This window comes from Halictus rubicundus, chromosome 9, assembly GCF_050948215.1.
Source record: "Halictus rubicundus isolate RS-2024b chromosome 9, iyHalRubi1_principal, whole genome shotgun sequence".
NCBI classification, from domain to species: Eukaryota; Metazoa; Arthropoda; class Insecta; order Hymenoptera; family Halictidae; genus Halictus; species Halictus rubicundus.
The window spans coordinates 3,306,030-3,331,045 of NC_135157.1; the positions used below are offsets into that span (position 1 = coordinate 3,306,030).

General features: G+C 36.4%; 1 protein-coding gene across 1 annotated transcript in view; it reads right to left on the minus strand.

Moving 5' to 3' along the window:
* The window catches only part of LOC143357356 (GTP-binding protein Rit2), a 75,376-nt gene that overhangs the window by 42,012 nt on the left and 8,348 nt on the right, over window positions 1–25,016 (minus strand). Inside the window, exon 3 of the mRNA XM_076793771.1 lies at window positions 14,829–15,003. Within this exon, the coding sequence (XP_076649886.1) occupies window positions 14,829–15,003 (175 nt within the window). The remainder of the gene's footprint in view (window positions 1–14,828; window positions 15,004–25,016) is intronic.

Genomic DNA, 25,016 nt, shown 5'->3' on the forward strand with positions numbered 1-25,016 from the left:
GCAACACGGTACATTTTCTTACAATATATTATACATATTTGTATCCTTGATATACTTGGCAAGACCGGCGATATACTCCTTGGAACTTAACAGAATGGGTAAGGATCTAGGCAACTTAGCATTTTTCCTTTCATTCTCATATTTTTTGCATTCTATTATTAGGTGGTTTATGTTAATTGGTACTTTACATATATCGCAGATCGTATTTTCTTTCTTATTTAACAAAAATGAATGGGTTATTTCTGAGTGCCCAATTCTGATTCTAGAAATTGAAGTTTGAATTTGACGATCTACTGGACTTGGAAATTTGTGCCACTCAAAATCCGCTCCTTCATTATGATATTTTTGTATATAATTCCTTTTAATTTTGTCAAATACCTGTTTCCTAAAAATTTCATTTAGGTGGTTTTTAAGATCGTTTAGTCTGGTATAATGGGTGATTTGTTTCATTTTTGTGTTGCAGGCTGCGTTAGAAACGAAACAGCAGGTTTATTAAATGCTCTTCAATGAGTTTCTTTCTTTTTTACAATTTTCATTTCGAATAGCGTATAGAATACTTATGTGAACCGAGGGCCTGGAAGGGATCACGTTTATGTGCATATAACGTATATATATTTCCGTGTGGGATCCATATATGCTAATATAAAAAATATATGCTAAATGTATGCTGGAACGACCAGATTCTACTGCACCCCACCGTATATTGAATTTTTTGATAAAGAAACCAATCTCCTACTCGATTATGCAGGTCTTTGAAAATCTGAAAATTCACAATATTATTAGTTATAAATATTATCAATTGATTATTACTAAACTGCGGATTTTTATGATTAATCATAGATTCACGAAATATACAAAAATTGTTAATATTAATTGCTATGTGTATACAAGATCCACGCAGACATTCACATCTTTTCTTAAGGATTTTATTGTTTATCGGCTGAAAGTAATCCAATAGCATTTTTAAATTGTTTGAATGTTTCTACTGTTCTGCATTCGATCTACACATTTTTGTCATAAATGTATTTCTGAAAATATATTTCTAGGCCATTTCAGTCTGAATTAAGATTACGATGGCTAAATAGTATCTACAGGAGTTGTGACACATTTATGCATAAAACTACCACTACTGATCAAATTGACTGGTTTTATATACTTTCTTTCACAATTACTAAAATTATAAAGTTATCACGACCAGCCAAATGACCGGTTTCACATTTTTGATTGCATAATTATTGAAATTACAAAGATGCTTCCATTCGAAATTACTTAATAAATTTCTTCATTCAGGCACATACATATTGCCATAAAAATTGCAAGGAATCTACGTCAATTGGCCCTTCCAATTTCGATAAGACAACCTATACCAGTCACATTTCTCTTGGTGGACTATCCCGTTCCCCGAATAAAAAGTGCTAAAACGAAACAACTTTTTTGACGTCAGAGTACCCCGCAAAGTACGCCAGTAATACATTTCCACGCAGCTTTCCCCCCGGAAAGGGGATGAAACTGCGCGTGAAGGGTTCGAGAGAAGGTTCGACAGAGGTGAATTTAACGGGTAAGCAGAACTGGGGATGAAACTCGGCGCTTGCTCCTGAAAAATTCGGGAAACCTAGCGAGTGGACTCGCGGGACCGGTGGGAAATGTTGGTAAAAGTTTCGCAGGCCACAAAGTTCCGGGCGGTTCTCGTTCACGACTTCCATCGTGGGCACTTCTATCGCCGGAGAATTTCAATATCTTTAGTAAACACGGCAAATAAACGCGGAGTACTGTGAACTTCACAAAGGCATTCACGTGCCGCCGATTGGATTTAGAATTTCGAAAAGGAAGCGGGGCCAGGCAGACAGAGGGAATGGATTTTTGATGCGAGAGCGTGGTCGCGGGGACACATATTTTCCCTCAAACGCAATTACGCGGGACCTGGGCTGGTCGATAGAGGTGGTTCTCGTCAATTTCACTGGCTGGTCTTGCCGCCAAACGTACACTACTGGACAAAATGATAAAACACTCCATTTAATTCTCATTGTCGTCTGTACAGGGGTAGAGGTGTGATCATCGATTCTCGATAATTATCGGCGTAGCTATGGACAATTGGGCAATTACTAATATACTAGTCACGTTTGAGGGCTACCGTTAAATAAAATCGAAGACAATTTAATATACGAAGCACATAAAAAACTACAGGAATTGAAAGATGTGAAAATCCTTAAAGTGGGAGTTTGCGATTTATTTAAGTGATTTCTCATTTCAATAAAACTTTGTGCGTGTATAGAACATGTCTAGATCTGCCAAAGGCATGTTTTAAATTTTCATTATAGACTCGGATAAAAAAGTTAAAAATCGTGACATTCGCCGTTTTCTTCTTAATTCCGACCAATAGTGATTTTTAAATAATGCTCTAACATCGAAAAAAAACCCGTCTGGTCCAGTTTTAAAAAAGTTATTCGTTCTTAAAGGATGCGCGAATACTTTTGTACACTACTGTGTTCGTAAACGGCTCAATAATAAAATTTTATGTGTATTTCATAAAAATTTTGTCGGTAATCTAACCATCTTGTCGATAATTCATCGTATCAATATATTACCGATAACTTATCGATAAGCACGCCTGTATTACAGGGTGTCTCACCAAATACTACGTTTGATGAAGATTAAATAGTTTCAAGAGATGCACATTAGGTGTTATTAGATCCTTTTTTGTAGGTGGGCGCATCAAGGCCTTATGAAGGTCAACTTTAATATTCTAAATGGAACCGCATATTTTTTATGCACCAATCGATGCAGCTTTTTATTCTCTATATAAATGTATTAACCCATGTATGTTAAATAACAATTAGTTTACGAGGTATTTTAATTGAAATATTCTTTTCCCGAGAAGACATATATTGGGTTGGAACGAATGTCCATAGCGTTTTTAAATTAGAATTCAAATATAAAATTAAGATATTCATTCATAGATTTATTCTATAACACATTTTGTACTATTACGTTTTGCCATTGTTGAGGTAACTTATCATGTTATTGAATAAACCAATGAATAAACATCTTATTTCATAATCTAACATGTAGATGGGAAACGGTAGCAAAATATGATAGTGAATACTTCGAAACACAATCTGATATACTTCCTTTACGAATAAAAGTTAATATCGCTAAAAAATGCACCGAATTTATTTGCACACCTGTTCGATAACAGTTCCGCTTTAGCCTGATTCACCCTCTTTCGAGACCACACGCAGTCCAAGTCGCTATCATAAATCTTCCGAAGGCTGAATAAAGCCTCCCCCATCTATCTTTAAATTCATTTAAAACTGACGGTAACACGCGTATTAAAAATTCGAGTCGCCATGGTTAAATGTCAAACGTTCGCGTCGGACAAAAGTTTACGAAATTTACAAGCTTCTATTCGTCTATAATACTACAACGTGGTGCGATCTTGCATAACCCCGATATTTTCTTCCTGGAAAGACACGTTTCACCACACGACACTAGGCTTCCCTCAAACGCCAAATAACTTTCATACGAACGCTTTTATCGTTTCATATGTCTTCTCATATTTTCTAGAAACGCGGGAATATTTTGGATAAGCGAGACTATTACCCTGCCTGCACATATCCATCATGCACACCCTTTCGGTCTGCTCTTTCTCTCTCTTTCTCTCTCTCTCTCTCTCTCTCTCTCTCTCTCTCTCTCTCTCTCTCTCTCTCTCTCTTTCTCGTCAAGTTCCGAGAACATTGACGGATAGAAATATTAAAGTGAAATCTGAGGAGAGAAAAATATCTTTCGAATCCCGTTGCTGTAGGAAGAAACGATCGATCACCATTGCAACAGTCCAGTTGCGTTCTGGTTTAGCAAGTTTATTTCCGGGGCGACGGATTGAAAAGTCAGAAATTTGATTCTACATTGTAATCTGTAGTGAATGCTCTGCATAAACTGTATTCTGTGTTATACAGTAGAAATAATAAAACAATGGGATCCGCGTTCTATCAAAACCGCATTTTAGAGTATCTAGAGAAATCTAACAATAATTCAAATAAGGGAAATGCCGTTCTTTGTTATATCGAAACCGTGTTCTAAGAATGCCTCGATATGGATTGTTTTTTAAACTTTACGCACCACTGAAGGGTTCTTTTTTTTATGAAATGAAGTTCTAATTTTTTGGCCATGTCTATTCCCCTTTAGACATCATTTCATCAATCTCTTCAGAAACGAATTTTTTAAAAACAGATTAGACGATTTTAATCTCTCCACAATCAGGTCCATTTTATGCAAATTAAATAATCATCAATCGAACAAGACTTATAATCGATGGTGTAATTGTTGGCACACACTTTTTAAAATCAGAATAGCTTTGTTTATAAGTGGACCAAACGACCTCAGTTTTTCTGCCAAGCTATATGGGTTAGTTTCCTAGACGATATGAAATGAAAATTTTGGAAAAAGTGAGTTTAGTCTGAATAAGAAAGAAATTGAAAACAATTGTAAACCAATTGACCAAAATTTCCATGAAATGTTCACCATACTCATAACTTATATTAATATTGGAAACTCTTTTTTAATTTTTCATTACGAGCTCAAACAAAAGAGTTGTAAAAGATAACCTTTTTCGTAAATCAGACTAAACGTAATTTTCACAAAATTTTCATTACATATCGTCTAGTAGACTAGTTCACCCAACTAGGCACAAAAGCTGAAGTTGTTTGATCCATTTATAAAAAAAGTTGTTCTAATTTAAAGTACGCGGCATTAATTATGAGATTGACCGTATGTGACAGTATCTTTGAAGAAAAAATCTGATGAGAGCATTCCTGTTACACGAGGCTAGACAAAAGTGCTATTTGTAAACCGTGTTATAAAAATATCGCGTTCCACGGGAACCGTGTTTGCAGAATACCGTGTTAGAAGAGGGTTGACTGTACACAAACAATACAAGTTGTGTAAACATAACCACAGGTTGGTGATACAGAGAGCACCAGGTGTCAAAAGCTTGCCAAATACATTTAAGTCATTCAAGTTTAATGAAACACCCTGTATATCTCTTTCACTTTGTTGCCCAAGACTGCTTTACTAGTCCCAGGAAATTCTCCAACAGCAGTCGACGTATTACAATATTTTCCTTGAACTAAAGGAAACAATTTCCCTTTAACCTTCTTCTCAGCTGATTCCCGAGCGCGTTTCAGAAGGAAGTTGAATTAAAATATAATTTTCCGTGACAAGGTTGCCTTGTTTGTAACCATAACGTCAAAAGGCGTAGGAGCTGATTTTTTAAAATTTCAAGGGAGTATTTTCATTAAGAGCCGTTAATTTTAGACAATTTATGGAAAAATTACTACTATTATTTTTTTTAATTAGGTTACTACAGGTCAAGTGTAATTATCTCCATTATTATTTAAATTATTGCATGATTCATCCAGGATACCACTTTTCTTTTTTTTTAATTGACTAATCTTCTTTAAATTTTACGCACATATTAAATCAAGATCCCTTTATCTCGTGAGCTAGAATCATGCAAGACAAACATTTTTTAACAAAATGGCAGTCGTACAGAGCAGAAATTCATTAAAATTGAAACTTCATCAAGCATTTAAAAAAAACTAGCGTTGACATTGGCACAATTCTAGTTTACAAAACACAACCTATGGTAACCTTTTTATTCTAATTTTTTATCTCATATATTTTTTAAAATTGACAACTCTAAATGGGAATACCCCCTTAAGAGGAGAACCTTGTGTAAATGGCCTGTTTTTCAAGAATCTCTTTTTAAATGTAATGCGTAGATTGATATAAAATTTGAGGTATCATTTATTAACGTTATAATATAAACAAAAATATTTTTCATAAATTTTAATCGTTAAGATCAATGTTACAATAGTTCAATACAACCGTTCACTTTATTTTGAAAATAACGTACAAGAACATCTCCGATCACTCTCTAACTTTTTATATCGTACTCCTGAGGAAATTTCCAATCGATTTAAACGAAAAAAAAAATGCTCAAAAATTTCATTTTACACCAGGTTCCCCCTTCAGTCGACAAGTCTCCGAAATAGAAAACAGTGACAAGTTTGAGGTAGAAGTTTTAGATTTGACCAGTTCGAATCTGAAAGTCGAAGGTGTTGAGCGAAATTTGGAAAGTCCATTCGTCTCACGCCGCACCGTTACACTGATTTGGGAATTCCAAAAGCGATAATAGAACGCGTTCCTCGCGTACCAGCCCGATTACGTTTCCCCCATTTTCAGGATTAGTATCCGGACGTCCTTTAGTTTCCATTAAATGGCGTACAAGCCCACCTAAAGCGAGAACAATGACAAGCGAAATGCGCAACATCGCTCGTCCATTGATCAAGTCCCATAGATTTCGCATTAATTACGATAAATTTCGATGGCGTTTACCGGCGATTTTCGTGTTCATTACGGGGCCGTTAATTAACAGCGACGCCCAGACTGCGGAAAAGCCCGGTATCTAAACAAAATTCTCTGACTTGAAAATTATACGTCAAACGAAATAATGTCTTTGAAAGAAGTCGGATACAAAAGGGAGTACACGATGATTGTACTTGTTTGGCATTAACAGTAATCTTGAAAAGCTCTGCAGAAATTACAATTGAAATTTTGAGTGGAAACCTATATTTTCGATTACGTATTCTTGAAGGTAATCCCAAGACATTTTCAAGACACTTTGCACGGCACTGTACTTCCTCTATGCCTTGTGACTCTCTTCTGTAAACAATTAATGAAAGTACAAAATTTCAAAGAATTTTTTAGTTTTTTTTTTTGATTGTTTGAAAATCGTATATCGAAGATAGGGTAAAGGACCCAATTGCTGTGGGAGTACCAATTACTGTGGCTATATTAATTATACTTATTTTTATAGCATAATAAATATTAAGAAAGAGATATTAAATCTTTTCATTAAAAACATTTGATATACATGTTACGTACGGAAAAGTTTTCTCCACGTTCATTTCGATTAGAAGTTCTAATCTCTTTTCTGAGAACGAAAAGCGTCCCAACAGGCTCCTTTTTATTGATGGAAGATACAGTATGACTTATTTATATGAAAATCTTGAGAACATTCCCATCTGGGATCCGTTAATTAAGATTCTGATAGGAAATATCCCGGATAACCTTTCATTAACCCCTTTTAACGAAAATCTAATTGAGGCCTGGTTTTCATTAGAAGTGACATAAAATGTAAGTGTGACCCTACGTAACATTAAATCTTAAACAGAGCACCCCTTTCATTTTCACGGTATATAAACCCGTTCATTTTCATCCTCTTTGGTTCAGTAGCGGTTCAGTAATCATGCAGTCACGTGTAGAGTCACGTCGCGTTACACGCATAAGAGTCAATTCTAGTGAGATCGGGTTAAAGTCCCTTTCAAATCAAATCGTAACCCTAATGGATTCCGTTAGTTCGGTATAGATTCTATTTGGCATTCAATAATTGCTCTCTGACCCTGCACTGCCAGTGCTTCAAAACCGTGCATCATAGATAACAATTTCTTCAATTGTACACTTACTATAAATTGATTCTCGACACCAACAACAACACAAATTTCAACTCAGAATATATTTGTCTTGTTTGTTAACTCGCGTAATCGATAAACCTTTAATTATTGCCCAATATCCTAATCTAGTAATTGAACGTTCCCACACGATACAATCTTACCGCTCGGATTGTATCAACTAAATTATATATAAGTTACGAGGCTTACTAACTATCGCATTGGGTGCGTCCGCGTACCTAACTAACAAATTGAAATCATATTCCTAAGATAATAACCCCCTCGATGGCCTCTCGCGTTGTTCGCAGCCCTGGCTCCTAACATAAATATGCTATATATCTCTGTTTTAATATTCATTATGCTTAAAAAATAAGTATAATTGATATAGGCATAGTAATTGGTACCGCCACAGTAATTAGGTCGCTTATCCTGGATTTATTCGTAATAGGTCGTCGATGTCATAAAAAAAATGGTTAAAAATTAACGGGTAAGTAGGAACAGCTAAATGTTGCATCATTTTTTACAACATATTTCTATATTAGCATATTATTTTCACGCATATTTCCGCCAAAATTGCGAAGCAGTTTGGAGGAGTATTTTTTCAAACCTTGATTAAGTCTATCAGTAGCGTTTAAATTAATTATTTAGTCTCAAGAAAATGAAAAACAAACAAACATCGAAATAACAACTACATACCCCCAGCAACACACTATGTAAAGATAATGAAAAAAGTTTTCACTTTTATAAAACGGATATACTAGCACAATTGAGAAACGAATTTTAATAGGAACTTTTCACTTGTACGTGAAGTATCCAGGTATAATTAACACTTGTTCATTGAATTTAATATCATTACTATACTGCAGATTTTATGCATTTATGACAAACATGAGTAGGTTTAATTCGAAACAGTAAAAAGATTAAAAGAGTTTAACAACGTCGATATACTATTTTTAACATATAAAAATGGTTAATGAACAAATTAAATTTTTACTTAGTGTCTATAGATTGCAATTGATCTATAAAAATTTTATTTTGCACAAAGTTCCGCAGTCTAATCGTTACTAATGATATTGATCCATTTCCCACCTTCGTAACAAATATTTAGGAACATTTTCTATAGAGGTTTTAAATACCAACATGAAATTTGATTTTTGTCCATTGTCAACTCACTATGCGACGCGTCTCGTTATACGTAATACGGTTTTACGCGACCGGAAACGGCGGAACAAACTCGATGGGAATCGATCAATTAGACAATGTTAAACTCATTTTCTCCGAAATTATATCGTGGCAATTTCAATTATATGGCGGCAGGATAATCTAATGACGCGCGTGGCGTCGTCCCAATCGTTCGTCAATTTGTATTCCGCTTGCCACAGTCATTTTTCGTACTTGTCCGCTCGCTACATAAATCCCTTGTAACAGCAGAGGATCTAGCGGAAACAAAATTAATGGAGCACGCCTGCGCAGCGTGCGACTACGGTCGAAACAAAACCAATTAGCTGGCTCTGCGACCTGTTCCACTTTGCTGTTGAAGTTCCAAGAGTGTAAATCTTTAGTTACAAAGATGAGATTGCGTACAAGGTAGGCTCCAAGTTCTCGATGCGATCGGAGACAGCTCAATCGATTCGTTGAATTCAAACATCGTCTTCAATCTCGGTCAAATGTTCCCTGAAGTTTAAAATTTTAAAAAAGACGCTTTAACATTAAACCTACCAAGCACAAAACATATAAAAGTGAAACGTCTTATAGAAGGGAAATGATTGAATTTATTTAAGCATTGAACGATTTTTCTTATAATATGCACTTAAATAAAGAAGTCAATTCAGTAATTTCCTATGAAAACTTTTTTAAAATTTCAATAACTGTGACATAGAAAACCGGTCATTTTGATCATGGTAGGTTCAGTGTTAATGTAGGCTTGGACATTATTGACACATAATTTTTTAAACTATTTCATTATTTGAACTTAATCCAAATAATTTTTCCAACTGTCTTGTCTTTTCTTATATTTTTATGGAACTTTTATCAACATATTTGTGACATTTTTCTGATTAAAATGAGATCAAACACTATACAATTTGGGGCATATTGGCTTGTTTAGTCCACGATTCTGTAGAACCTCGATTATCCGAACCTATGATATCTGAACTCGTTTAAAATTCAACTCTCCCGAGTAAAAAGAATGTAGAGCGATTCATATGTAACAGGATTCATTGTACAAATCAGTCAAGATTTAATTGAATACTGTAGCTTGGTTCTATTATCCGAACATCCGGTCCCTTCATTAGTTCGGAGGTCCTAGGACATCCTGGATGGAGCAAGCAAATATGGTCGAAGTTGTGTCTTTGACCTGAACTCTTGATCTTTGATTTGAAATAGAAAATAGTAAATAGTTTATTTTATTTTTAAAGCATGCCTATAATCATGCAAATAAATTATTTTATTTATAAGAAAAAGTTTTTGAAATAATTATTTAAAAATAGTATTTTATTTGAAAAATATTGAAAATAGTGAGACTTATTTTATAGGACTGTGTAAAATAGTATTTCAAATAGTTGATAGTAACTTATACTTTTCTGATATTTTGTTGCGTGTAATGTTATTACGACATTGTCGTCTGTTTATCAACATGTTGCATGTTAACTATTATAGTTTCTTATGTTAAAAATTATAATTTATAATATTAACTATTTGCTCAGTTTATTTTCATTGTAAGAAAATATTTGAAATACATATTTGAAATACAACATTAAGATATTTTATTTTATATATCTGGTTATCAAAATGAAAGTATTTTATTTGCCGAAATTTTTCGTTCTATTTCAAGTAGTATTTTATTTGAACCACATTAAATTATACTATTTCAAAAAGTATTTTAAATATTTTTTCTCGAAATTTTGCCCAGGTCTGGTGGTGTCGTGTTTGCTGTTATTTGAATCAAAAGTGTCACGAATACGTGGACAAAAGTATCGGGGACAAAAATCGTTAGAGACAAAGCAGTTTCATCCTTCGACTAGTATCGTCACACCAATATTCTGGTATGGATGATTTGTTTATATCGTTTTCCACATTCAACGCTAGCAGCGAGAGACCAAATAATAGATTCTGCACACAATAGAAGTGACAAATTTTCACACGTGTATATCGAGACATTACTGTACTGGCATTTAATTGAACACACTAACCGACATAATTTTCCGCCGTTCGCGCGATTGTGTCCTAATACAGCAGGATACTGTCCGCCAATGGTTGTATCGCGACGCCTCGCATGGTCGTTCGGTTCGATTTTCTTCGACTTTCGTTACGAGAAGCCATAAGTCTTCTCTCCTCTGACAGAGAAGAATCGTTTATGCCCGCGGGAACGATGTTTGCACAGAGCCCGCGGAGAAACTGATTCTTGCGATAAAAATTTATGACGATTGGGGCCGCCGCGCCGTGCTGCGTCGGCCACGAAAAATTTAATCCGCTTGCGATCCGCCGATAAAAGGGAAAACTCGCGGATCGCAAAATGCTTGTTTATTTCGGAATCGCGCTTCGATCGGAGAAAGAGGAATCGACCTCGCCGCGGCGACAACCGTACAAATTGGTTTTGTTCAAAGGGGAGCCCGTCGACTACGTTCTTCCTCGAGTCGGGGCCAATTAACGAAAACGTCTGCCAGAAATTTGAAAGCTCGAAGTTGTTGGAGCGTGTACCAACGGTAACAACAACCACGTTGAGGCGATTGACGAACTCGGAAAAATGCTATGTCCGAAATTGTACAGTCCGGGTTCGTCACTCGATATGTACTCGAGTTGGGGGGTCACGTTCGAGGATTTTTAGAAACTGTGATAACAAATTTTGTGTCACTAAAAAATATACAGAGTGTCCCGGGTTTTAATGGACAAACTTGGGGAGCATATCCTACAAGTGGAAATAAGAAAAAAATGTTATTTGAAGTTTGCTCAGAAACGCTTTATTACAAAGTTATAAACAAATAAAGTTAGAATTGATGACGGTGGATTTTACTTTACTGAACATTGAAAGGTCGAACGTGTTTATCGGATTATTTCAAAATGTCGTCCTTGGGCGCAAATACAAGCTTGACATCGATTTTTTATGGAGCTTATTACAGAATAAATCTCTTCCTTATTTTGTTGCATTTCAGCAACGGAGATATTAATCCGTTGCTTTAATTCTTCACACGAAGTATCTTCTGGACTGTAGACTCTATCTTTTAAAGTTCCCCATAAATAAAAATCGAGAGGAGTTACACCGGGGGATCTTGGAGGCCATAGAACTGGCTCTCCTCGACCAAGCCACCTGTCACCATAATTTTCATTTAACCAATTTCTAACTAGCCTGGCATAATGCGATGGACAACCGTCTAACTGTATCCAACTGTTTTGTCGAAGCATTAGTTGCACGTCTTCCATCAAAATTGGTAAATCGTTCGATAAGAATCTTTGAAAAAGCAGTCCATTCAATCTCTCAGGCAGAAAGAAAAGGCCAATAAGCTGGTCATTAATCATACCCATCCAAACATTACACCGAAAATCATTAATAAACTTGTCGCGTGGATTATTGTGGGCCCATAGATGATTATTATGAAAATTGAATATGCCCCGTCTTGTAAAAGTTGCTTCGTCTGTCCATAATATCCATAATGGGAAAAATTCATCCGTGTTACTGCATTTACATACCAGTCACAAAATTCCACTCGTTTCCGGTAATCAGGTGGAAGTAATTCTTGAACAGGTGTACAATGGTATGGAAACCTTTCGTCGGCTCGTAATGTTCTCCAAATCGTATTTCGTGGTATCTGTAGTTGAGATGCAGCACGTCGAATACTCTGCGTAGGAGTATTATCAAACAAAAAGATTCTTTCCGTGCGTCGCACGGTGGGCAATTTGGACAAAATCGGATTCAAAATCAAGGAACTTTCGATAGGAATGAGGTAGAGCGATGAAATTTTTTTTTAAATGAAAGCTGCAACTTTGTAGAATATGGGAAAAATAGAGAGATTATTACCATCCAATCATTTCAACGAAAAAATGACTTCATTAGTTTTTGTCACAAAAATCTATTTTTTGCAAAATCCTGAGGTCGTAGACAAATTTTGAGACCAGATTTGAAATCAGCGTGAAAAAATCTATGGGAAATGATTCAAAAAATTTTTTCCGCGTGTGGTATTGGAAGAACTAAAATTTTCTTGAATTTGTGCGCGTTTAACGAATTTTTTCGAGGTTAAAAAACGTTCGTACCAGAATCTCTCTATTTTTCCCATATTCTAAAAAGTTGCAGCTTTCATTTAAAAAAAATTTCATCGCTCTACCTCATTCCTATCGAAAGTTCCTTGATTTTGAATCCGACTTTGTCCAAATTGCCCACTGTGCGTCGTCGCTGTCCTAAGGCTGACCGAACATCATGATATTCATTCCTACTTCTAAATGAACCCAAATTGCGTAATTGCCGATTAGTATTAATAAATACAGAGGGATGAGGTACTCTTCTTCTAGGAAATCTGCGTTCGTACTCTCGTACAGCAGCTCGGGAATTTCCGTCACAAAATCCGTAGATGAAATGAATATCAGCGTATTCCTCATTTGAAAACACTCCAGGCATTTTCACCGCGTATTCTTGATCTAATTGGTCGTTAACACTAACAGCATATCATATCAAAATAGTAAACATGACATGAATAGACAAATAAGATAAACACGTTCGACCTTTCAATGTTCAGTAAAGTAAAATCCGCCGTCATCAATTCTAACTTTATTTGCTTATAACTTTGTAATAAAGCGTTTCTGAGCAAACTTCAAGTAACATTTTTTTCTTACTCGGGACACTCTGTATACTGAAAGTGACAAGTAGTTTATGTTACTGTATAGCTTACCAGGTGCTTGGAAAAATTTCTGCTATTTGTTTGTGCTATTTTTTTTTATAAACGAGAAATGAGCGGAAATCTATTCAAACATTGATAAAACTGTACTATTTTCTTTTTATAACTATCAATAATTGTTTATTAGAATTATCAGTGTTTGATCAAGTGTATCGCATATTAATATGAATACGTAGTTGCTGGGTTTATTAATATTAATATGTAGGTAATATGTATATGAATATTAATACGTAATCAATATCTGATACTTTTCAGCTATCCAAATTCTCAAATCATGTTACAGGAAAACCGTGTCACATACAAGGAGTTGCATGTACAGTGTGCACCTAAACGCGATTATTGTACATAGAGCATCAATTAGTGCAGCTAGTCGATAAAATGTTGAGTTGGTGGTAAAGTAAACCCGATGATGCGGTCGCATGATCAACTTACCATGTTATTTTAATTATACAGGATGAGCCATGCAATTTAGACGGATTATAACTCGAATTTCACTGGTTTAAAAGATCTATTATCTTATTTTTTCGATAAATGCAACACTGTAGTGAAAGAATGCTATAATGCACTTCTTCTTGTAAATAGAATTGTACATTTTGTTATGCAGTGATAACCTCTTGAAATCATTCTGTGCACTGCGGAATTTAATTTAAAAATTTCAACGATTAACAATTCGCAGAATATTCCTTTTACATCTACACTGTACGATGTCTGCTGTTTTCTTAATTTACGATTAATAAGAAGTAATTCTATCTCAGACCTCGGTCTAAGTATAAAAATTTCGAGAAAACAAAACCTCATCCAAACAAAATGCTTCATAAATTTGACAAAAATAAAAATTTCGGTCTGAAATTTTATTTACAATGCATGTAATATTAAACAGACGAGAGTATGGATTTAACAATTTGATAATTCTTGGCAAAAATATACAATTAAAGTCAGCACCATTCACCTCAACGTAAGAAATAATATAAAACCAAGCAATATAAAAATGTTATCTTATAACAATCTAGTCGTACTATAAAATGAACTAGTATTTTAAAAATTGGAGTGTGAAAAGTAAAATAGAAATTAGATATTTCTGTAGGAAGATGGTCATGAAACATTTAGGGATGACTTATAATGGACTAGCATTTTAAAAATTATAATAGTAATTAAATATTTTTATAGAAAGATCATGGAAGATTTAGGATGGTTTACAGAGAACCGGTATTATAAAACTTAGAATAATGCCTCCTTTAAGGCACTGAACATAAAATAATTTCAACGTTAGCGCGATAAATCGAGATTGCGTTTCCGTTAGCTAATAATAATCGTAATAATAATCTAGGTCGTAATCGTTAGTCGACCATAAATTCAACACCGTGGTCACGTGCGCGAACGTCGAGTGTGCAAATTAGGTACGAGATTGACGGACCTTTTCTCATTGGCCGATTACCTGCTGTTGACAGAAGTGTTGCTCCTGCTGCGTCTCGAAATAATCGAATCGCCACGATTAACGATCCCCTTATGCGTGATGCTGAACTCACGAAGTCGATATAGATCGTCCCTGGATCTCGGGTTGTACGCACTCTCCGGTAAACTGTGTACACGTGGCCTGATGTGATCTGGCACTGCAACACACCGTTAGGCGGTTAATTAAAGCTGTGCTATTAATTCGGACGGGACAATAGACAACAAGATAAATCGATACCGAATGGGATATTCCATTAATTAGTTATATCACTTTTTGTTAGACGACATCGATACTGATGTACTGTCGCGGACTTTTCGTTTCCCTGAAATCCGATTACCCTATTTCCTCGAAATTCATCGGAGCTGTTCGCACAATCGAGTCGCTTTCTATCGGGACGACAAAAATGTTTTTCGATACAGGATACACGTCAAAGATCCTGCGATGTTATCGACACGCGAATTTCGTGGCGCCAGATTTTCGTGATCGAATTTTAATTAGATATCTCGATCGTGAGCGAGCTTCCAATTTTCCGTTAAATGAACGCGTTTTATCGGGTCCTCCAATCGCGAAACGATCAAAGTGTCGTGCGGACGTCTTTGGCTCCGAGTGGTTCTCATTTCAACCGGAAAAACGTTCGACCTTTGAAAAAACTAGCTTTTCCGTGCGTCAGTGGCCAATTTTTTCTCGTCTTACCCCTCCAAATTGCGTCATATTGCGAGAAAATGATGTGTCAAATTTTGAAGTGATTGGACAACGAGAGATTTGAAACATTTGATTTTAGGCTCTACAATTTTTTTAATTTCGCATTAATTTCGAAAGTAATTCATAATTTTGAAATAATTAGTAAAATAATTAGTTTGCGCATACGACATATGCTTATTTTCCTTAATTTTGTTACAATTAAAACAAGCTTCAACATATAAATTTGTAATGAAAACACACAAACCGTAATGCCTTCAATTTCCTCATTATTTCAAAAAATTCCTCGCAAAATAAATATATTTTTAATTTGTACAGTCACTCGCAACAACATTCGGACATACTTAATGAGGCGATAACTTTTTAAATATTGGTATATTATCTGGATGAAATTTTCCGAATGTAAAAACTTGTGAACAACTTTTAATGTTTTCTCTGCAATTCCGATCAATTGCAATTTTTTAAAAATTTCTTTTTCACGACGAGCAGTAAATTAATTATTCTAACTTCTAAAAAGAAATCTAAAAGTTATCGTCTCTGTATGAGTATACGAATATTATTGCGTGTGACTGTATGTGGCTTTCCGTTGTCCAATTACAGTAGTGCACGCTTAAACGTCCGCACTTTTGTACACTTAAGCGCACTCACCGTACCCCCCCCCCCCCCCCTCCATTCCAAACAAGGGGATCTTGGACTAACAACTTCGATCTTGAAACTTAATACGTGCCGGCTGTCAGTATCTCACTCAAACACCCCTCCCCCCCCCCTTAGATTGAAGTCACTCCTCACTTAAGCGTCCGCGTTTAGTCCTAACTTCGGACGCTTAAACGTGTGCTACTATACTTCCAAATTTTGCACACATTATTTTCTGACCGAGTGTCAGAATTTAGGGTGGGTAAGACAAGAACAAATCGAGGGTTAAAAAATAAGGACCACCCTAATATTCAATCGGAACGCGATCGATCGATCGCGACGTCAATGGCGTGCGAATTGATTAGAAATTAGAACGTGGCTTAGTCAGTGTCCGTCCGAGATAAAACGCGGAGGCATTGCATGTCCTGTTCTGTGTCACCGATGGTAATCCCATTGTTGCATAACTGTGATTATCAAGGGCCTCCTTTGTTTCGATACAGTAAGCTACATTACGAACGGATTTGAATGCGTTCATTACGCCACGGAAATGGACCAACGGGATCGGAATTAAATTTAAACCGGTACGAGGCCCGCCATTCAAAGAGAGGTCCCTTATATCTAGTCGACTATAGGTTAAAGGATAGCACGGTTCTTTACCTCGAAAGCCTGGACGATGGTGGTTCATGCATACCGTATGCGTGTTTGCATCAAAATGTATAACGTACACCGAAAACAGACTGTTACGCGCGAACCGAAAACATTTAGCCGGCTTTTTCGTCTTCTAGGTGAAATGTTATGTGTACAAGTTAATTCGTGGCCCCCACAATCATTTGCAAAATGTTTTTCCAAATGTTGAAATATTTAACATTGCACAACATACATAAACGATTAAGCAAAAACAGGCAAACTTTCAAAAAACGTCAAAAGGATAGTTATTTTTTTAACTACAACGCACCTTAGAAAGAAACAAGAAAAAATTGGAAATAGTGATAATAACAATACCTTACTACTGAATTAATCTCCAGAGTTGTCGCTCTTAAATTCCAATATGGAATCTGTATTTTTTCGTGTTTTTCATTTTTGACAACCAGAATTTGGAAATATTCTCAAATATTCACTACATTGAATGTGTAGGATTTTTTTTTAGAATTTGTTAATACGAATGTATTATGTAATTGACACGTGTAGTAGCATTGTTATATTTTTGTTTATAACTTTTTGATAAAGAACCAGCGACGGCTAAAACCTGTTAAAGGTCACTCAGGCGGGTGCCCTTGATAACACAGGTCAAGATCAAGGTCGTTGGAGATGAGCTTCCTAAACATCATATTTACGCAAATGAGGAAAATGGGATAAAAACTGGTTTTTTGTTTTTTCACCGTAGCTAGTCTTACGAACGAGGTGTAGTGTTGAAATTTTGCAGAAAGGGTTCTTTGACCCCCTTAAGCGGCTAGACCTTTCAAGCGAGTACTACTGTACTTCCTAGGACCGGTCGAAATTTGTGCCGTTCGACGGTGATCTTCGAGTTGACTGATAATCTGATTATCACGTGAACAAATAAGTTTGACGTCTGTAGCAATCGAGCCAAGGCCGTAGCGTCGTCCGGGTCGGGTGACAAAGCGTAAGGATGGGCGTTTAATGCGGTTACTGTCGACGAGGCACTCAAGAAGTTCGTCTCCCGACAGGCTATCTAATTACGGCCAACGACGCTCCGTGGAACTTCCCTCTCCTGAAATTAGTAGCGAATTTTCGCCCGAGCCAACGGGAAATTTCAATGCCACATACGCCGTGCCGGCTCAAGACCTTCAACTGCGCGGCATTTCAATTAATTAGTCGCCAATTACATTCGAGCCACCGCCCGGATATCTCAATAGGCTGGATCACGGATGGAAAGGCGATTCACGGCGGAATGAGAATGGATTCAACAATGGAGGGTCCGTCCCATTGGTCCCGAGATCTCGCTGTTTCTGTTCCAGTTACGAGGCTCCAGAGGAACTGTATTGTGCCGACAGCGGATCTTTATGCAACATAAAAACTTTCGAAGTCAATTATTGAGAGAAATTGAATGAAAACGTATTTCTTCTTTAGATCATTTTAACAAGTCCAAAATAATGTGGCAACCAGACTGCGGATCTTTATGCAAAATAAAAATTGTACAAATCGATTGAAGAAATTTGAGTTGAATGAAAATGTAGATTCTCTTTTAATCATCTTAAAGTCTCGAAAATAATACGACAATATCCTTACATTCTTTTAATCTCTTTTGACATTTATATTTGACCTATTATACAAAAAATTGTGCCACCTATGTATGACTGCGATGTGGTAACGGAATTGTTAAACTTCGAAATGATTTCAAAAAAGACTATTTGAAAATTGCCGACAGGTAAAGTATTCGTTATTTTATTTGAAGAACTGATTTTTCCTTTCTACATACTTCAATTTTTAATCAAAAATACCCAGCAGTTTAAATCGAATTGCCCCCCTTTCCCTCGATAGTTACTTAAATTCAATTTACGTTTGTGCGTTCAAGCTTTTCCCTTTCTGCAACGTTCTTTATCTGCAATGCAACTGTTACAAGATTTTCGATACAACAGAATGTTATGAAAAAAAGAAGAAGGCAACGCCGCGCCAGACGAAATTCAACTAACTTTTTTAACCGTATGGGTAATTAACAGGGAAGATAATTCGGGCACAGAGAGAAAAACTTAACTAGCAACCGGAAAGCATCCTGGAGAGTTTGCGAACTAAGCCGCCCCTCGTCTGATATTGGCTGACCAGTTCTACTGCTCGGCTGTGTGAAAGTGGAAGAGCACGTCCGTTGGAAAGTTTTAGAAGCGTTTCTCGCCGAGAAACTGTGACTTAGACATTTTCGAAAACGGAATAAAAATAGGTATTCGCATTCTCACATGTTTACCACCACGTAACGAATAAAACAATACCACAAACAATTCCTTAAATCGCCTTACTATTTTATATACGACCTACACCTATTTGTCACACACGCATACAATCCACGATCTAGCCATGCTTGATAAATTTAGTAAATAAAATATGGTAAATAATTTTATAGTCGATAAATGATGCAACAGTATTTTTCAATTCTTTCAATGTTTTTACTATTTCACATACCATCCACTCATACGTGCCATAAATGTATAAAATATATAAACTCCACTTAAAATGATTGTCCTACGCAGAGTATGTACCGACGCATCCGCGAAAAACAAGTAAAAAATAATTGGAACTTAATTTTAATGAAAATGTAACAATACTTTCTGGTAAATCGAATGCTCTGTGAATGATTCCAAACTTTTCCTTTGTGCTCGCGCGTGTATATTTCAGGTTGCAAAAGCTATTTTCTTTTCTTTTTTTGCTGGCCTGTTTGCATCAATTGTTTATTGAAAACCTGTGCTCTCAAAAGAGACGGATTTTCTCCGACAATATTCGCGATATTGGCCTCATGCTGCGGAGAAAAGTACCGCGGTCGGGAGTTGCTGAATATGTTGGCATCAAAGAGAGATAAAAGAGGTGGCCGATTCGCATCCTTTCCATCCGCTGCATACGTGATCGATCATTTTCCCATAGATCCGACACAATTGCACAGAACGCTTTGTCAAGAGCATCGTATCTCTGGAGCGACGCTTCTTCCCGCATTTGTTCACATGTTTCTTTCACATTTACTGGTACTACGCGATCTCTCTCACGAGAATACTAGCTTTTCTGAGGTTTCTCGCTGGTTTAAAAAAAGAAAGCGATAAATGTCATACAACTTCGCAAATTGAACCTCATATTCTGTCGATCGATACATGTACATACGATATACAGGGTGGCCCACATAACTCTGAACAGCTCAATATCTCGAAAACTATGCCATCGATTTTAAAGTTCTTAGTCTTAAATTGCATGGAACTGAAGGGCCTTTCTGACTACATAAACGTGAAGTGGCCTCCCTTCCCCTTTAACGGGGGAGGGGAGGTACCTTTGTAATTTTAAATGGACCCCCCTATAAAATGTTACATATTTAGATTCTACCGGAAAAAACCAGTCAATTTTGTCTGAAACATTTTTTTGTCATATACTTCCATGATGAGATATAACAGTTTCAAGTTTCGAGTTGTAGGTACTTGAAGCGCTCGAAAATAGCGTTATGGAATTATACGCGCTTGAGTCCTTTGCTTATTCATGAAGAAACACAAACAATAATATTTACAATTCTTGAGTTTGACTCACTTATCTATGAAAACGTTTTCAGTTTAGAGCTGTTATTCAAGCAGTAACATTGTGATTATGGCTACTTTTGACACAGAAGTGAATATGTTATTAACGTTAGGTGAATGCCAAAAAAATTATCGGCGTGCAGCAGTGATGTTTTTTGAACGTTATGGGATCAAAAAATGTCATGCAACATTTCATAATTTAGAAAAGCGGCTTAGTAAACCTGTCACTAATGAAAATAATAGTGCCAGTATTCTTGCTGCAATTACATTAAATCCTCATATTAGTCAACGTACACTTGCACAAACATCACATATTAGTCGTTCATCAATTCAACGAATTTTGAAACGGCAAAAGTATCATCCATATCACATGGTTTTATCACAAGAGCTTTCGATAGCAGATTACGATCACCGCGTAAGATTTTGTGAGTGGCTGCAGGGTGTTGTGGAAAACGACTTTTTGTGCAAAATACTTTTTTCCGATGAGGCCACTTTTATGAATTCAGGGCATGTAAATAGACATAATCTGCTTTATTGGGCCGTGGAAAACCCAAATTGGATGCGATGTGTTCCCCTTCAACATCGATGGTCTTTAAATGTTTGGTGTGGCCTAATAGGAGATTTTGTGATTGGACCTTATTTTTTTCAAGAAACTGTAACATCTGCAAGTTATTGTGATTTCTTAAAAAATCATTTGCCTGCGCTTTTGGAAGATGTGCCACTGCACGTTAGAAGAAAAATGTGGTTCCAACAAGACGGCGCTCCTCCACATTTTGCAATCATCACCAGGCAATTTTTGAACGAAAAATTTGGGAACAAATGGATAAGTCGTAGGGGACCTCGTCAATGGCCTCCTCGATCCCCCGATCTAACACCATTAGATTTTTTCTTATGGGGATATGTAAAGGACAAAGTTATGTTTGAACCACCGACGACAAAAGAGGATATGAAACCAAAAATACGTGACGCTTGCGCTTCAGTGACTCCCGAAATGTTAAAAAATGTTAGAACAACTTTGATGCTTCGAGTAAATAAATGTTTACAAGCCCGTGGTGGACATTTTGAACATTTAATTTAAAGTACATTTTATTTCTTCACGAATAAGCAAAGGACTCGAGCGCGTATAATTCCATAACGCTATTTCCGAGCGCTTGAAGTACCTACAACTCGAAACTTCAAACTGTTATATCTCATCATGGAAGTATCTGACAAAAAAATGTTTCAGACAAAATTGACTTGTTTTTTCCGGTAGAATCTAAATATGTAACATTTTATAGGGGGTTCCATTTAAAATTACAAAGGTACCTCCTCTCCCCCGTTAAAAGGGAAGGGAGGCCACTTCACGTTTATGTAGTCAGAAAGGCCCTTCAGTTCCACGCAATTTAAGGCTAAGAACTTTAAAATCGATGGCATAGTTTTCGAGATATTGAGCTGTTCAGAGTTATGTTGGACACCCTGTATACTACATCATTTGTAACATCGTCCACTCTTTCGTGTGACATTTAATATTGCTAGACTGCGGATAATATGCACTCATTTATGCCATCACGTTCATCACACTCTTTCCGTGGGCACAATGGCCCAAGTAAAACCTTTCAATTCCATGAGAAATGGCGAGCATCAACTATACCTTTGAGGAAATACATTTCCGCAATACATTATTATTAGTCGCTTCCGAATGTCTGTTTGCCCTCAACAGCTAATGGCACGTCATAAACATAAGTTTCTAAAGGGTCTGGGAAAGCTTCACGAGTATACATAGTTTCCTTTCGATATAAGACGACGATGTTTCTTTCGCAACAAAAAAAAACCTCTATCCCTTCTTCTTCTTTTGAGTTTGACCGCTCGATACCGTTTAGCGCCAGGACGAGTGAGTATGTCATACTCTATCCTTTTGCAACGAAAGATATCGCTGCATAGCCGACCACTTTATGGCCTGCCGGGCAAACTTTATAGGACCCATAAACTCTCGGCCCATTCAAGAACAATGTCAAGCCGAATAACTACCCTCATTCGCAATACATCGAAAGCCCTCCCCCGAGCCATCGTCTGATATCGAAAGGAAACTAGTTATTCTTCACACAACAGTCTTCAAAAAGTCTTCATCGCAGAGTCTTCATCACACGATCTTAAACCAAATACTCAAACCGTTTACGCATCCAACATACTCCGTAAAATCAAGACTCTGAAGCACATTAAATACTTTGTCGTACCGCGCCACTCATTTAACGTTTCAGTTATCATTCAAGTTTCAAATACAAAAAGAAGAAGAATTCAAGTGAATTCTCGATATATGTCAACAACACGGGTCTTGTCAGCGTCATATATCGTCCAGGAGACATACCTGAGCCGTGATATGTTTACACTCCTTGACATTCAAGCTTACTTGCCCCAGAGTTGGTCAAAATATTTATCTAAATAAAAATTTCGAATAACGAATAAAAGATAAAAAAATTTGTATTCGTTATTCGAAGGTTCGAATAAAAAAAGTATCTTTATTCAGAACAATATTGTTAATACAAATGAGTTGTAGAGCTTATCCCGATCAAAATGAGTCCAAACACGACATCATTTGAACTGTCTTTAACGAGATCGTAATTTTCATCGTAACATTACGTATCAATGAAACTTGTTCGATTACACTCGAATTTGACCTCATTTTCATCAGGAAAATTCCCTCCATTCGTTCGTCACAATTTTATGAGGATATATTGAAAAATCTAAAAGTTTAACATTGTATGTCGTTTGTCGTCGCTGGGTCTTTGGAGTTCGGCGCTCGGCAAAAGTTATTCGAAGATTTATTCGAAGCCTTCGAATAAAAGATACAGATAAAAGAGGAAGTATTCTTAAACCCCCCTACAACTTCTGTAAGTAACATTTTCTCGTATTGTTTGAAATAACCAATATATTCAAGTGGACAGAGTTCGTGGAACACACTGTACACAGAGAAATCACTGTATATCTTGTTACTCTAACATGCATTATTGTCCGCCACTTACATCATCAACCCTACATTCTTTTTCATATTACAAAAATGAATAGATCAAATGCGAAGCAGTAAAAATATTTGAGGAATCTAGAAATACCATACTATTATTTCCAATTTGTAAAATGATTCTTGCATTTAATGCCGACGATTTTTATTTTGTATATATATTACAGTTATATAATTATCAAATGTATTTTTAATGTATTTTTAATGCTTGCGTTTGTACCAGAGACTATAAGATTTCACAAAGTTTATTAAAATTATTTACACTCATAAGTATATGATTATAGAAACCCAATATTCTCACTTTCCTTCGAATAAAATATTATCAGGTTATCCCACAAGTAATGTCATTTTTTTTATCTAATTTTCAACGAGAAAGTTAATGTACTTACAAGAATGGCATAGAAAGATTAGTTGAAAGATAGGGAAGGGTCATGGAAAATGATGGTCAGTACTTCGATGATAAGAAATAAACGCAAGTACATTAACTTTCTCGTTGAAAAATAGATAAAAAAAAGACACTACATACTTGGATGACCGGATATTTTCAAATACTATTTGAGAAATTTACTGTACGAAGCAAAACATTTAATTTCCAAAGTTATACGCGTACTTTAAAATAAATTGGATCGTTTACTATTTGCTATTGGTATTTCACCTAGCTCTGACAGTACCTGAACAGGTGTATTCTCCACGATTTACATATACCAATATCGCAAGAGCAACAGTTTCATTATGTTCACATTCTACATAATCCCCGTTGTATTCGCAGATCCCCCGGGTAGATAATCTGTTGCTAACGGTTCACAGTGTAATAATGAACGATACCGAACACCCCCATTGTGGCTCCCCCTGCGTTCTCAAGCCCCGGCGTCTTCCAATATCACCAACCCTAATACTCGGTCCAATCGTGTTCCACGGCTGTAGCGAGACTTCTGTTTGCAGAAAGTATTTACCCGACGGATGTTAGCCGCGTAATTAATTTCTGATGAACAGATATACCGCTTCCACGCCACCTAATCTGTCAATGTGATACGCTGGACTAGCTACTCGAGGAGCCCGGAGAACCTGTCAGATTCGGATCCCCCAAGAACGGAAACGAAAGGAAATTCTTTGAATGATTTCATCCGGGAAACTGCCCTTCCAACGGGCTTGATCTTCGTTGATCGTTGTAACAATAACCCGAGGCAGCCGTTCATTCAACGAGGAGGTCAAGGTTCGAAGAGGTGCAAGCAGCGTTACGAAAGATAGCGATTCAAACAGGAAGAGAGACTGACGACGAGACTGTGCCAGCTCAGCCTTTTAAATTCAAAAATCAAATTCAAAAGTCAATTTTTTCTTTTTTGTTTTTTCCGTTAATGAAACTGTCACCATCGTATTCGTCCTGTTTTCTTGATTAAAATGACTCCAAACATGATGTCGTTACGATGATAATTACTTGTGTAACAAGCGATTAAAGTTTCGGACTTCACATTTACGGTAGAGGTACACGAATTCTTAACTTCGCTTGTTACACAAGTAATTATCATCGTAACCATTTCGTGTTTGCTGTCTTTTTAATTAGAAAAACGACACGAATACGATGGTAATAGCTTCATAAAAAGGAATCAAACATTCCTTGCAAAC